Source organism: Biomphalaria glabrata, chromosome 11 (genome assembly GCF_947242115.1).
Source record: "Biomphalaria glabrata chromosome 11, xgBioGlab47.1, whole genome shotgun sequence".
Taxonomy (NCBI): domain Eukaryota; kingdom Metazoa; phylum Mollusca; class Gastropoda; family Planorbidae; genus Biomphalaria; species Biomphalaria glabrata.
Window position 1 is genome coordinate 38,233,788 of NC_074721.1, and position 13,713 is coordinate 38,247,500.

At 35.7% G+C, this 13,713-nt stretch overlaps 1 protein-coding gene across 1 annotated transcript; it reads right to left on the minus strand.

The window, feature by feature from the left end:
• Positions 1-501: 501 nt before the first annotated feature.
• On the minus strand, positions 502-7,598 carry LOC129928992 (CD209 antigen-like protein 2). Its single transcript, XM_056045624.1, has 4 exons — positions 7,413-7,598; positions 6,384-6,569; positions 4,865-5,044; positions 502-1,075 (listed from the first exon to the last, which is right to left on the minus strand). Exons 1-4 carry the CDS (start codon positions 7,534-7,536, stop codon positions 954-956), a joined length of 612 nt encoding a protein of 203 aa, XP_055901599.1. The 5' UTR covers positions 7,537-7,598; the 3' UTR covers positions 502-953.
• Positions 7,599-13,713: the final 6,115 nt, after the last annotated feature.

A 13,713-nucleotide genomic window follows, 5' to 3' on the forward strand; every position in this document is an offset into this window, starting at 1 on the left:
CATAAATTATTTTATCAGTTAGTTTATTGACTGATTCATAATTTGTTAGGTTACATCAAATACATTAGTAAAGTCGCAACCTGAAACGCTAGTGGGAAATGGGAGAAATAACATGTAAAAATTGTACCAGACAGATGGAGTGTTTATAAGCTTTGTTAAAGTAAAATACACAAACTTTTTTAGAATTCTTCTGAATTTAGGAAATGTTTCTGACAATCTCATTGGCCATAGTTACGTCATAGTAAAAAAAAAAGAGCTATAAAATCATTATAACCTAATAAAACATTATTCATAATGGTGATTATTATAAATTTTATTTTTGATTTAGTGAAAAAAATCTTTAAAAATGACATTTATCGTTGATTAGACAACTATATTTGCTTGATGATTCAATGATGAAATATTCTTACATTTACACATTCTTCTAACATTTATGCTAAAAAAATGTTTATATGATGCATATCAAAAAGAAATATAATAATTATGATACAACAGAACGTCGTTTATCCAGATATCAGTTATCCGCATTCGTTTATCCAGACGATGGATTATTCGGACAGACTCCGTTCCTAATAAATCCGGGTAATTGACATTCTACTTTAAGTTTAAGTAATCCCTGTAATCCACATTAGAATAAAGTACTGTTGTAGAATTTCCGCCTCAGTCCGACTTTATTGTTGATTGGACAGCTTGGGATTATTCTTAAGCTTATCAACTATAGGAAACTACAAGCAGAAAACTAATGAAAAGGTGGACTAAAAAATACCCTTTACATTAGAGTAAATACCATAATACAAATAATTTTGTAAATTAATGATAAATTCAAACTTCATCTACGTGCCACCACTAACTTCATTCATTATATTCTTTTGACTGGACACTAGTGTCTGTAAAATCGTAATTTAGCCAATAGCTAACTCAGACTCATATATACGTAAAAAAATGTGCAAACGTCAGCCAATTAAATTCATTTCACAGATAAATCTTGATTCATGACTGCAAAGATAATCATTGATGGGATAAAAAATGGGATGATACTGTATGCAGTCCTCTCCTAGCATATTATCGGGTTGATCTGTAGAAAAGAAAAATATGATTTGTTTTGAATAGAAAACATCTTTCCGTTTCGTATGTGCGATCTTAAAAATTATACTAAATGAGTGCTGTACTTATACAAGGTTACTTATGCAAGGTTGTTAACGCCGGAAGCGGTAATGGTCTTAAGCTGATCATTACCTATAAAATGCTTCCAATGGCACGCGTCTCAAATAGCCTTTCACAACCAGTCCAACTCCTGACCTTCATGTGTGATTCTGATAATGAGCCTGGCGGAACCGTTACCACCAAAAGATGAAGGGGCAAAGGCGAGCAACTGGCGCCTAAACCAGCAAGCTTCGGGCAGGCAGGGCTTGTTAGCTGCCTTGCGGCTATATCGAAACAAGGAAAAGGAGACAACTCTGAGGAAAAATCAGGAGCTGGTGACCCTTAGGCAGACTGTGGCACACCGTGCTACAGCCTGGCAGATTCTGCGGCGCTACTGATCCCAAACTGTATCGGATATTCCGTTCCTTTGGTCACAACAGCTGCGTGGAGAGGGGAGAACTTCTGTGTGGGCGACATCGTTCCGACCATAAACAATGTGAAGGCTTTCATCTCCCTGTTCGAAATGAACCATACGACTGAAGGATGCCAACTTATACACATGAAGCTCATAGTGGAGATGTATTTGGATAAAATATTTTTTAAAAAGTATTTTGCATAGCGCATGGTCATTCCATTCTGGTATAATCTCTTTTGTGGACCCATGGGTGGAGGGGGTATCTGGGAGAAGGTTTCTAAGCTTCATTGAAGCGCTCAGCAGACGCAACTCAGCTCGAGTAAGGATTCGATGTCAAGCCTCCTTGGTAGGGAGCTAAGAGGTGGGGGGAGGGGGTTGGCCATTCAACCTCACAAAACATTCTATTATTCTTCTAGTTTTATTATAGTCTTATTCTGACTAAAAGTAAAGTATATTGTCCCTTTCAGACATTGCTAATTTATAGGCCAAATGATATAAAGATAATCTGTTTCTATGACTGAGGGTGTCGTGTGGCCAGCTCAACGATCGACCACTTTTCCCCAACTTATTTCAGGTACTATTAGATTAGGGTGATCTCAGGGGCGTCCTAGAAGTCCAGAAATTTAAAATCCCAGTCTTGACCGAGATTGGAACTCATCGATTAGGAAGCCAAGCGCTTTACAGCTCGGCCACCATGATACATTCCTACTACATTTTCTTATGATTGTATAATCTCCAAGGATTGTATCTCAATTCAATTTTTTTAAAAAAGAATGAAAGTATGGATAAAAATATTAATCAAAGTATAATCCTGATGGGTATAACTAGCATAAATTCCGCTTCATTCAGATTCACCTTATTTTTTTTATTGCTTTTTTATATTGAGCTTCTTTCATGCTTATAGCATGCTCAGAGCGCTTTTGGTCCAATCTCATTTGTGGACCAGTGGGGGGGGGGGGGGAGGAGGTATCTAGGAATTGGTTTTCCGTGCTGCCTTTAGGGTCTTGTGATTTCCTTTTGATTTCCTTGTTGAAATAATTGGTTATTTGTGAGCCTTATACGCTCGGTTACTGGTTATAAGTCAAAAGTATACATAATTTTTCGATTTTTTTACAAACATATATTTGTTGCTGTGTTCACTTCAGATCTATTCTGCATGATTGAGACTAGCAAGAGATAAAGACTGGCCCTACAAACAACTCCTCCAATCCTCTCTTGATCAACCACACACCAGTCACAATACAGACAATATGCAATCGAGTCGTTATCATAATCAGTTAATATTAATATAAATAGATATTTCCTAAGTTCTAAACAAAATCGCCTACAAATCCGTTGAAGGAAATAAAAATTGAAATACAGATTGAAACGGAAAACGTCTTCGAAAAATGAAAAGACCCCCCCCCCCAAAAAAAAAAAAAATATAGCAAAAAAAAAATGCAATAGACACTAGACTAGGTGAAGCCGAGAAGACAGGAACCAGCCATTAAGAATAAGTAGCACCTTAGAGAGTGGTGCGTTTTTACGGAGGTCTTGTATTCTACGAGGAACGCAAAGGGAAGATAAAGATGATGACGAAGTAATTTTGTAGAATATCAATCTTATTAGCTCCCTTGTCGAATTTATGTCAGAATGTTATAGTCCAGTGATGCTCAACCTTATTCGGCCGGCGGGCCATTTTAATTTCCAACACTCCTGTCGCGGGCCACGTTTTACAAAAAGGAAATAGACAATGAACCATTTTTATTAGAAACCCGTGAATCTATTACTTACTTTAGTTCATTTTTAAATATCCGGCTGCATAAGATGAGTACCGAATCTATAATTCTAGATGTTCGTTCAAGAGACGAATTACATAGCATGGGTTTCATCACTGAAAAGGTTTGTCCTCACAATAGGTACAGTTAAATATTGTGATCATCGTTAATGCTTGTTTTGTGGTGAGATTTTGTCAGTCTGGGCACTTGACACATTGGCCGCAAATGAATTTTCGAAACCACAAACATTGTTCAATCTGAACACGATCATCATCTCATGGTTCAGACTGAACTTCTTGCACCATAGATTGTGTTGGGGAATAATTCAGAGACTTAGTTCCATTTGACTTAACAATTTTTCTAAAAAAAAACTCTAGCTGCCAACTAATACTTATGGTACCATCATTAGACAGGACTTCGCCAGTGGAGGTCCCATACATGCTGTTCATTAGTCCTCATAGCTACTAACTTCTCTGATTTCAAAACTGCTGTTTGTACCAAGAACAATTTAATCAGATATGTCGGCAGATTCGTCAACGGCAATAGAAAGCATTTCGAAATCTCGTTTGTCTTATAGTTTTGAATGTAGATTTTTACCAATTACTTTTTCTCGTCTTTTGTCAAGAGGAAGGCTGACGGCTTCAACAGCATTCTTCTTTTCAGGACGGAGTTCTCCCATCATTGCTAGCAAGAACATTTTTTATGCATTAGCCATCGGAAAATGGCTTTATATCTCTACTTACAATGTAACTCTGTATCCTAGACTTACAGCCCACTCATTTTCTAGTCTCTTTTTGGTAAATATTCTCATCAGTCCTCCACTCTAGGTGTTATCTGAAAGTTGCGTCTTAAACCAAGAATTCTGCCTTATTTAGTTATGTGTTTAGTTTCCTAAAGCTGTTGAATGTTATGTTCTTTAAAAAGAGCGACTCTTTCTTTATACAACTAACATATTGGCTTAGTATCGGGACCAATCCATTTACTCTAACGTAAGGAAACATGTTTTTTCTAACTTTTTTTTTGTGAAGAGGGAATTTTCTACACTTTGTGTCGACGTGTCGGCGGGCCGGTTATAATCACGTCGCGGGCCGGATGTGGCCCGCGGGCCGTATTTTGGGCATCACTGTTATAGTCCAATTGTATCCTCAGTTCCTAGCCAGTTCGGATTACAGGGATTTAAATTTTAAGATACAATTATAAATATAGGCTAATCGGAACATAAAACAAATTACACTACAAAAAGAGCCTTAATATTGTTATATCCTTTAAAGGAAGCAAATCAACGCGTAGGAACAATGACAATACAAAGTTTAACAGAGATCACAAAACAATGCAAATATCCACAACCAATAAATCACCACACTTTCTCTTCCTTTCTTTCCGTTCATTTTATTTCTTTATAGTGGGCAAAATAGTAACCTTAGAGACACTGCAGAACTGGTTATTACATTATGCTATTGTCACTAAACAAAAAATTATATAAAAATCAATACCAGACTCATACTTTTACTATTTTGATACACTGCGCTAGAATATAGAATACACTTACATGGAGCAAATAAAGGAAAGCTTTTAGTCCAGACAGAGCCGTCGTCCACCCATCTAAAGACTCCTTCTTGGTCCCGGTCATTCAGACCAATCCAATATTCAACATTGAAAGTTTTGACAGCGTTTAACAAAATGTTAAGTTTCTCAGGTACTTTAATTGTGAAGAGGTTTGAGCCTAAATCTTATATAAAGAAAGAAAAATAGTTTATCAACTATTCACTCACGGCTTTATCTATAACTTTAATTTTTTAGACCAGTGACCAGATTATCTAGAAACATTCATTTAACTCTTTCTCTCCGTAATTATTTTTCTTCGTTCCGATAGAATTATTCATTTTTATCAATTGTATTTCATTGCCCTGTTTGAATTATACTTCAATAACTTTTTTGTTTGTAATCAGGAAATGTTATATTTCGTATCGAATTATAGGGAAATGCATGCTCTTTTTACACAGCACAAATTAAAGTTTATAAATCCAAAAATCAATTTAGTTTAATGGGGTCAAATCAACGTTGGCATCGTCAGTTAGGAGAGAAAGAGTTAATAAGCCCTTTTGTAATTATGTAGATTTTAGCGTCCCCCAAAACGGGAAAAGTCCCTCTTAGTTTTTCAGGGTCTGTCCGTCCGTCTGTCATGGTTAGATCTCAAAAAGTAGAAAAGCTATTGAAAATCTGATATCATGATACTGTGCATGTGCAAAATTTAGATGCAAGACTTACTTTTTATCTTTGAAAGGGAAATGTTATATATTGAAAACTAAAAATATACGTGTTATTTAAAAAAACATTTTAAAATAATATATATAATATTTAAGTTTTATATATTATTTAAGTAATAATAGAGGTTACTATGTGCCAAACAATAAAATATTTTTTTTATTTTTAATTTTCATAACATTAGCCCGTAGTTTATTATTTTATTTTGGTCTAAATTTTGTTGCAAGCTGCAGGCAAGATAACTTCGGTTAGAGATTGATTTCAGGCGCAAGAATATTTTAAAGTTCAGTAGACGAAGTTCATGTCAGTGTCTACAAGAACTTTGAACTTGACGCCTAAAATATAGTGCACAGTGACAATACATGTATGTTGTTTACGTCACTAAAAGATATCTCCTCAAATTGAAGAGCGTTAGAGTTTGTGTAGACACTCGACTCTGAAGTATAAAAACAGATTTGGGATCTTATCTTATCTTATCTTATATAACACAGACATTACTTCAAAAAATAAGATGATTACGTCCTACGCGTCATGCATTCAGTCTTGCATATTAACCAATGACTTCAATTCTGCCTAGTCACTGACTTTCCTGGCCCAGCTCAGGCAACCCATTCCATGCTTTAATATCACTAGGGAATAAGGAGTATTTGTACACATTTGTCCTAGCATATGGGACGAGGAATGTGCCTTTATCTTTGTGTTTTTCTGAGTATTTTATTTAATTTTTTTTTCATTTGAACTCTTAACTTCAATATTTATTTATAGGCTGTAGCACGATCTGTCTCGTTTTAGGACGGAATTACCTTGACATTTGTATAAGGAATCATTATAAGTGGCCAATATGTCTGAGAGCCACAAGCACGTGCTGACACTACCATTGGTTGCTATAGTGAAGTTGACTTTGCTAGTATCACAGTACTTTCCAGGTACATAGTACAGTCTTCCAAGTGTTGAGTTAAACAGTGTAGCAGACGAAATCAGACGAGAACCTATGAGATAGAATTGTTCTATTTATTATTTAGGGTCACGAATATCAACAGAATCCATAAGACGTTCTTCAAAATTCTAAATTATTAATGTTTATTCTCTCTAATAGGAAAATAAAAGTCCTATTTAAACATTACTACCTTTTTGAATGAAAAAAATATTCCTTATATCCTACTAACAATTACCCTCACATATTAGTGTAGATTGCACAGAATCTATAAATGAATGTAAAACAGTAATAATGGTATCAAGCAAGTGAAAGTCACTTACGAATTTATTTAGATGAAATTTACTGAGAGAAGCTGATATTTAGAAAATAATTCTGTGTGAAATTAACAACTTCAGTGTGATCTAGATATAAAACTTTCTGATAGAATATAAATTTCTGCATGCTCTTTGTTAATTTAAAATAAACACAGCATACATATATATATTGTATAGATATAGTAAATATAATTTAATTACATGTACTTTCAATTTGAGCATTAACTGAAAACTAAAAATTGAGAAAGGGGAGGGTACACAGTTTTTTTAAAATATAGTTATGTTCATTACATATCATTGGATTTGTTAGAGCATTGTTTAAAATAAAAGTATGATTAGGAAAGATAATTTAACAAAAAAACTATTCATACAGTTTAAAAGCAATGATCTTAGAAACAATAGTTAAATTACATTGAATATAAATAAGTTGTGGTATAAAGTATAGCTTGCCCTGTCTCTAAAAGAAATAGATCTTTTGTCCCATTCAAAAGCAAAGGCCCTCGTGCCCCTTGTCAACACCTAGGCGATCAAAGTTGGGCACCCCACAATTTGATAAACGCTGTTTTTTTTTTTTACATCACCTGGAGTACAGAGCTTTGACTTCCGGTTGTAAGTGAAACTGTAACAGTCTTGAACGTACTTAGAGCACAGTGTTGCGCATGCGCTGACAGATGTTGCTTGATATCCAGGACCCGAGGACAACATTTTGACTGTAGCATTATAAGGAAATGGTTTGAACTTGAAGATTTTGATCTCAGAACCTGTGATCGCTGCTAAGGAACATAATTTATTTTATTATCAATTCAAGTCTGCAACAAAAGGAGTTATATAAAGTCCCTCTAGTAGCTAATTCGGGAACATTATTATTACAGAAGGAGAAAGATTATATTATTGTAACCCTATTCGCGATGCAATAGGGTTAACTGTGTGTTATCAGCTGACATTTGTGACACAGGCCAGTAATACAGTTTAGCGTGCTATATCGAAGGGCAAGGGACAGTACTGGCATGAACTTTGCACGCAAATATGACCACTGTTATGGTCATCTGATCATAACCAGAGACACAGTGTGTGAAAAGCAGGGCAGTTCAAGACAGGACAGCGAGGAGACCGGGACTGTTAGTCTGCCGTGAAGTCGGTGCTGGTGGAGTCCTGAAGTGAATGTACGAGTCCAGGAAGAAACAGAGACAGTAGAGTTTATGAGTTTAGTACGGTGATATACAGTCTAACCTTGTAGTAGTTGATTGTGTTGCCAATTGTGTCATATTGGCTGTTTTATTTGACCCTTATTAAAGTACCAGATTATTTGGAGCCTTGTTGTCAAGTTCTTGATGTGTTGATGTGTTGTGTTGTGTTTAGCAGTGTTTACAGAAGGCCTGATTAGGAGAAGGTCGTAACAATATGATCCCTTTGTTACCTTCAAAACTAGAGATTCTATCTTTTCGTAAAAAAGAGTCAAATCGTCATAGCAGGCCTGAGCACTGACCTGTGACGTGGCAACCTGTTGTCAGTGGAGACCAATAGCTTATGACGAGTGCTATGTGGTGATACGTCGCGTCTTCCAAGAATTCGTAAAAAGTAATATAGTTCCTCTTTCAGACCTTGCTGGTAACGAGGGTGTCTTATGGCCAGCACAACGACCAACTGCCTTTACTTTTCCCCAAGTAATGTCAGTCTGTCTGTCTGTCTGGTACAAACCCCTTAAAGAGGAGTAAACTCAGAGGCGCCCTAAGATGCCAAAATTACAAAATCCCTGAATTCGAACAAGTACCCCAAGCTAAAAAGCCACCTCGCCTTCAAGAATTTGAGGAAACGGTAATTCATATCATACGTGAAGGCTTGAACCAGACTTAAGATGAATTTTTGCATGATTTTGGTAACTATTGAGTTATTTGAACGACGACTGCTTCATTCTACAAGTAAATTTGTCATGTTAGCCTCTCTTCAAGAGCGTAGACAATTACAAAAACTAGGATAAGAATTTATAGGAATAGTATTCTCCCCTACCTTTTTTTTTTACAGAGTTTTGTCTGTCTGTCTTGTCTGGTACAAATCTTGTACACGTTATTTCTCCCACTTCCCATTCTCGGATCAAGTTGAAACTATTCAGAAATATTCATTTTCCAAGACAATACATTAATAAAAAAAAATGTACCAAATAATAATGATTATTTCCTCATTCATCTATATCTAGGAAAAGGGATATACATCAGTATTGAGAAATGATACAAGATTGCAGATGTAGCCAATGAATATTGAAAGCGGCGCCTCTAATTTTATGATACATTTATGAGGTTGACGCGTTAATTCATTACAAAAAAAAAAAAAAATTAAAAAAAATGAAAAATAATATTTAAAAAAAAATGTATTTGTCACTAGCTTCTTAACAATTTTTTTCTCCCTTGTAACTTATCAAATGATCTCCTCTTACTATTGACTGATATTTTTTTTAGTCCTATGACTTCATCACATTAGTAAAAAAAAAAAAAAAACAAGGTACAGAATAAATTTAGGAGCGCTTATTAATAGTGATTCACACTAAGGCATCTTGCTAACTTATATTATTCAAATTTGAAGTAACTTTATGTATTCCTATATTTCCACCTATCTATCCGTCTATCAATGTATCTATCTCTCTACCCATTACTCTATCTATTTATATCTATATTTATATATGTTTTGGAGGGAAGTTACTCTCCCAGATACCGAAATTCAAAAGATAAATCATGTAAAGGTTATCTGTTTCTTTGGCCAACGGTCAAAAATCGGGGTGTCATGTGGCCAGCACAACACAACTAACCCTAACGCCTTTTCTTTCATCAACTAAAGTTAGGTACCCTCAAAATCCTTAAATTCAAAATCCCAGTCTTCATCGAGATTCGAACCCAGGACCCAAGGTTCAGAAGCCAAGCGCTTAACCACTCATCCACCGCACCCCCAAGAATCTAAAATAAATGCACTAATATCACAATTGCACAATTTCATGTTTTATAGGCAGTAGTATTCCAGGAAATTACTTTATCATGGATCAGGTCAAACGCAAGGATATGAGACTTACAGCTGCATCTGTTGAAATGAACAAAGATTTCTTACCAATGAAGACAAGGTTAAACCAAAGTGGCCTCATATCTTTGAGCTTTTGTATCTAAACTGCTTGAATGGTACTTGAATTACGTAGAACATATTTATAGGCAAGTGTTTTTATGTTTTGCATTGTATTGTTTTCGTTCATATAATTCCGAGGTCCTCAATCTTTTTTGACACGGGGAACTTTAACATAGTCAAAACTTGACCACGACTCCTACTTGCATAGAATATAATTAACAAATGTAAAAAAAGAACGCTACCTATTGCGTTCGTTGCCCTTTTCATTAAAAAATTATAAACGTTTATATACCATACAATCTTGACTTGGTTGAGGTGGATAGATTTTTGAATATATTTTTGTCCCTCTCAATATTTATATGTGGCAAATCTCAAAGAGCACGAATTTCTAATAAGTTTCTTTTGTTTGTGATGAGGTTCATTAAGTCAATGAATCTACTTTGTATCAAACAAGAAGACGGGAAATCAGTCCACAAATTCTGTACAATGACCCATAATGATGGATATAAAATTGGAATCTGTTTTTGCAACCAGAATTTGTGGTCTCCCTTGTTCAAACATTTAGTTAAGTTCCTCGTTTGTACATAGTTCAATAAGCTACCCATGTAATAGCTCGTAATTGGGATCTGATTATGTCCACGCACAAAACGGTTTAATCCATAGCCGTGAACATCCGTGAAGAGTATCTTCGAATCTTAAATTTAGATCGTCAAAGAATCGCACGTGATAGACGTATTAAACGGTTTTTGAGGTTCAAGTTGATGATTTATTCAAATTTTCAGATCAAATAAACGGGATTTTAGCGAAGAAGTTATTTTAATTGTATACAATATTCATCTATCTGCGAACACCTAGGGTCGTTTCGCGGACCCCCTGGCGGTCTGTATATCAAAGTTTGAGAACCTCGGATATAATGGACACTGTTTTAAATCAAATACATTTCAGATGATCGTTAAAATAAATAGTATCGGTACTTTAAGTAACCTTGTACATATCGATAGAAACTAGCAAAGCTCGTTTTGTGTGCATGGGTAGACGTTTATTTTTAAATGACCAATTAACCGACTTTTAATTAGGACATAAATTTAACAATCAAAATGTATATAAAAAATCCTTTTTATAAAAAACAATATATAAAATGGATAGAACTCCGCAGTTACAACTATATCTCTCAATATTGTGAAAGTTATTTCCCTTATTCCATGTCAAATAGAACAATTAATTAATGTCTAGGTTTGTGCTGTTAATAGTCAACACTCAGGCTGGTACACACGACGAGCTGCTCAAAAGTGTGAAGAGACGAAAGGTGAGCTGATTCGGTCACACTGTAAGCGAGACCATTATAGAAGGCCTGAACATTGAGCCACAACGTCACAACCTATGGGCAGTTTAGACCAATAGGTCGTTGCGACGTCGTACAGAGCTTTATTATTTAGCCTTCTATAACGATTCGTCTCGCTGTAAGACATGACGCACTGTCAAAGATTTTTCCAACGTACGGTAGAAGAAGCCCAAAGACTGGGTTGTTCACACACACAAAAACAATATGGCTGGACAAGGCTCAGGCCAGTTTCACATTGAACCATAACTTCCAATAATCAGTTTATCGAATGCGTATGAATATTACAAATTATAAAAATAATAACATTTACTAATAAATCTCTGCATTGTGTGGTATCGATTCGTCAGTCGGCCTAACAATAGAATAGTGCACGTCTCTTCTTTTTGTATTGGCGGAGATAGAGTTGTGTTGTTTTTTTTTTATTAGTTTGCAGTTTATAGCTTTTGATATTCGTGCTGAAAATATTTAAATGTCTTTTTAAGTGCTTGCGTTCATGAGTTGACTACTTCGGGGGGCCGATTCTGAGTTTGTGTTTCCACACAAACTCTCTAATCTTGTTTAAATGTTCTTTTAATGTATGCGCCCCAGAAAACCACAACAATGTGTTTCTCTGCTATAACTTGCGAAAATATTTGATCAACAAATAAAGCATCTTGCATTACGGTTATTTACCCTTTAGCGTACTAATGAGACATTATCGACCACAAATCAAGACAGGACGTCAGTACCAAAAAAAACAAACAGTATATTGACCCAGTAACACTTCGTGTGCAGAAAGAGCTCGAAAGAAAAGTTTTAGCCGTAAGTTTACTGTAGTGCGTATTGCTCATTTGGCATAGAGATCAATAAGACTCCCATCCAGCTAAATGATCTTTGTCGTCTGCCATTGTCGTCTGCCATTGGTTTATGGGGGCTCATCACGTGCTCCTTATTTGCCCAATCAGAAAGACGCCGCTGTTAGAAATAAATAACCAGACGAACTGGTGAAATAGTTCGGACAGTGCAGCTCAGCACTCTACTGTTCACTGACCCACCTCTACAAAGGGCCGGATCTAAGTAAGTTGAGGCCCCGAACCACAATTTTTATGAAGGCTACTACACTTTTTCAAAAGCTTGAATAAAAATCCTTCTAGTAACAAGAAAACAACAACTAATATCTAAAAGCATGCACTATTATTTTTTTAAAAAGTTAAAATAATTTAAAGTTGCTGACCCGTCGAAATATATTTTTTTTATCTCTTGTGAATTGTCCTAGGCTGTAGCCCCGCCTGCCCTACCCTTGGCCCTAAGCGTACAAAACGCACTTGAAAATAAGTTAATTGAACTAAATGCTAAAGTCATGTGTTTATTATCGCCAAAGAATTTTAATTTACTCAGAATGCATTTTGATATAACTTTAGTTTCCCATTGTATATTTATTCAAAATTTAATGACGTGATCCTGATTATGTAACAAACCTTTGGTTAATCGTAAATGTTTTCTTAGAGTTAATTTGTCGCCGTGAAGTTTATTTACAAATCCTGTTTGTCTGTCTATTAAAAGTTTGCACACGTTATTTCTCCGACACCCAATCTCGTATAAAGTTAAAATTTCGCACAATTAATTCGTTTACCTGACAACACAAGAATCAATTAAAAAAAAAAACAATTAATTCATTATTTTTTTAAACTTATTTTGTTTGGTATCTGGAACAAGGGAAATAGATTGTACTTGACTGAAGTGGTGGTATAAGTTGAATTACTCCTCTTTTATAATTCTATGCTTTAAAGTTTGAAACGAACAGTGGATAACTATAAAACCTTCTCTTATCATTAGCACTTCACTAGCACTGTACGAGTGACAGTATTACCCTTCCAGACCTTGTGGTCTATAGGGCAGACGATGTAAAGGTCATCTGTTTCTGTGGCCAACGGTTAACGAGGGTGTCATGTGGCCAGCACAACGACCAACCGCCTTTACTTTACCCCAACTTAATTCAGGTACCCATTAGAGCTGGGTGGACTCAGAGGCGCCCAAAGGTCCCGAAGCTAGAAATCCAAGTCCCAGGGACCGCCGGTTCGGAAGCCAAGCGCTTTACCGCTCATCCACCGCGCCTACCTCAGTAGCGATGTGATGCAGGTATTATATTTGGAAGCTTGAGATCTAGGTTCGATTTCAGCACGTTGCCTCCCCTTTTCTTTTGTATCTATACTTTTAAAAAGCGATTGCGGTAAAAATGTATCCAGAGACCCCCTTCTTTCTCACCACCTCCTCCTTATCTATCAGCACACCCATTTCTCAACGGGTCCATGAAAAGTGATGCGATTAAAGCGTATTGAGAAAAGCTTAAAGCATGGAATAACGATAAACAAAAAAAATTGTTTCAAGTATTTCAAATTGCACACATTTATTGTTGTTGGTCTAGGTCTATTACAAATTTAATTACATGACTAATC

What these genes read in the sequence shown, in the direction of transcription:
- LOC129928992 (XM_056045624.1), bottom strand. Translation starts at nt 7,536, where the DNA reads ATGTTGTCCTCGGGTCCTGGATATCAAGCAACATCTGTCAGCGCATGC. An exon ending in GTCAAAGCTCTGTACTCCAG is followed by an intron (nt 6,570 to 7,412) that starts GTGATGTAAAAA and finishes TCTATCTCATAG; the next exon opens with GTTCTCGTCTGATTTCGTCT. An exon ending in TTCCTTATACAAATGTCAAG is followed by an intron (nt 5,045 to 6,383) that starts GTAATTCCGTCC and finishes TCTTTATATAAG; the next exon opens with ATTTAGGCTCAAACCTCTTC.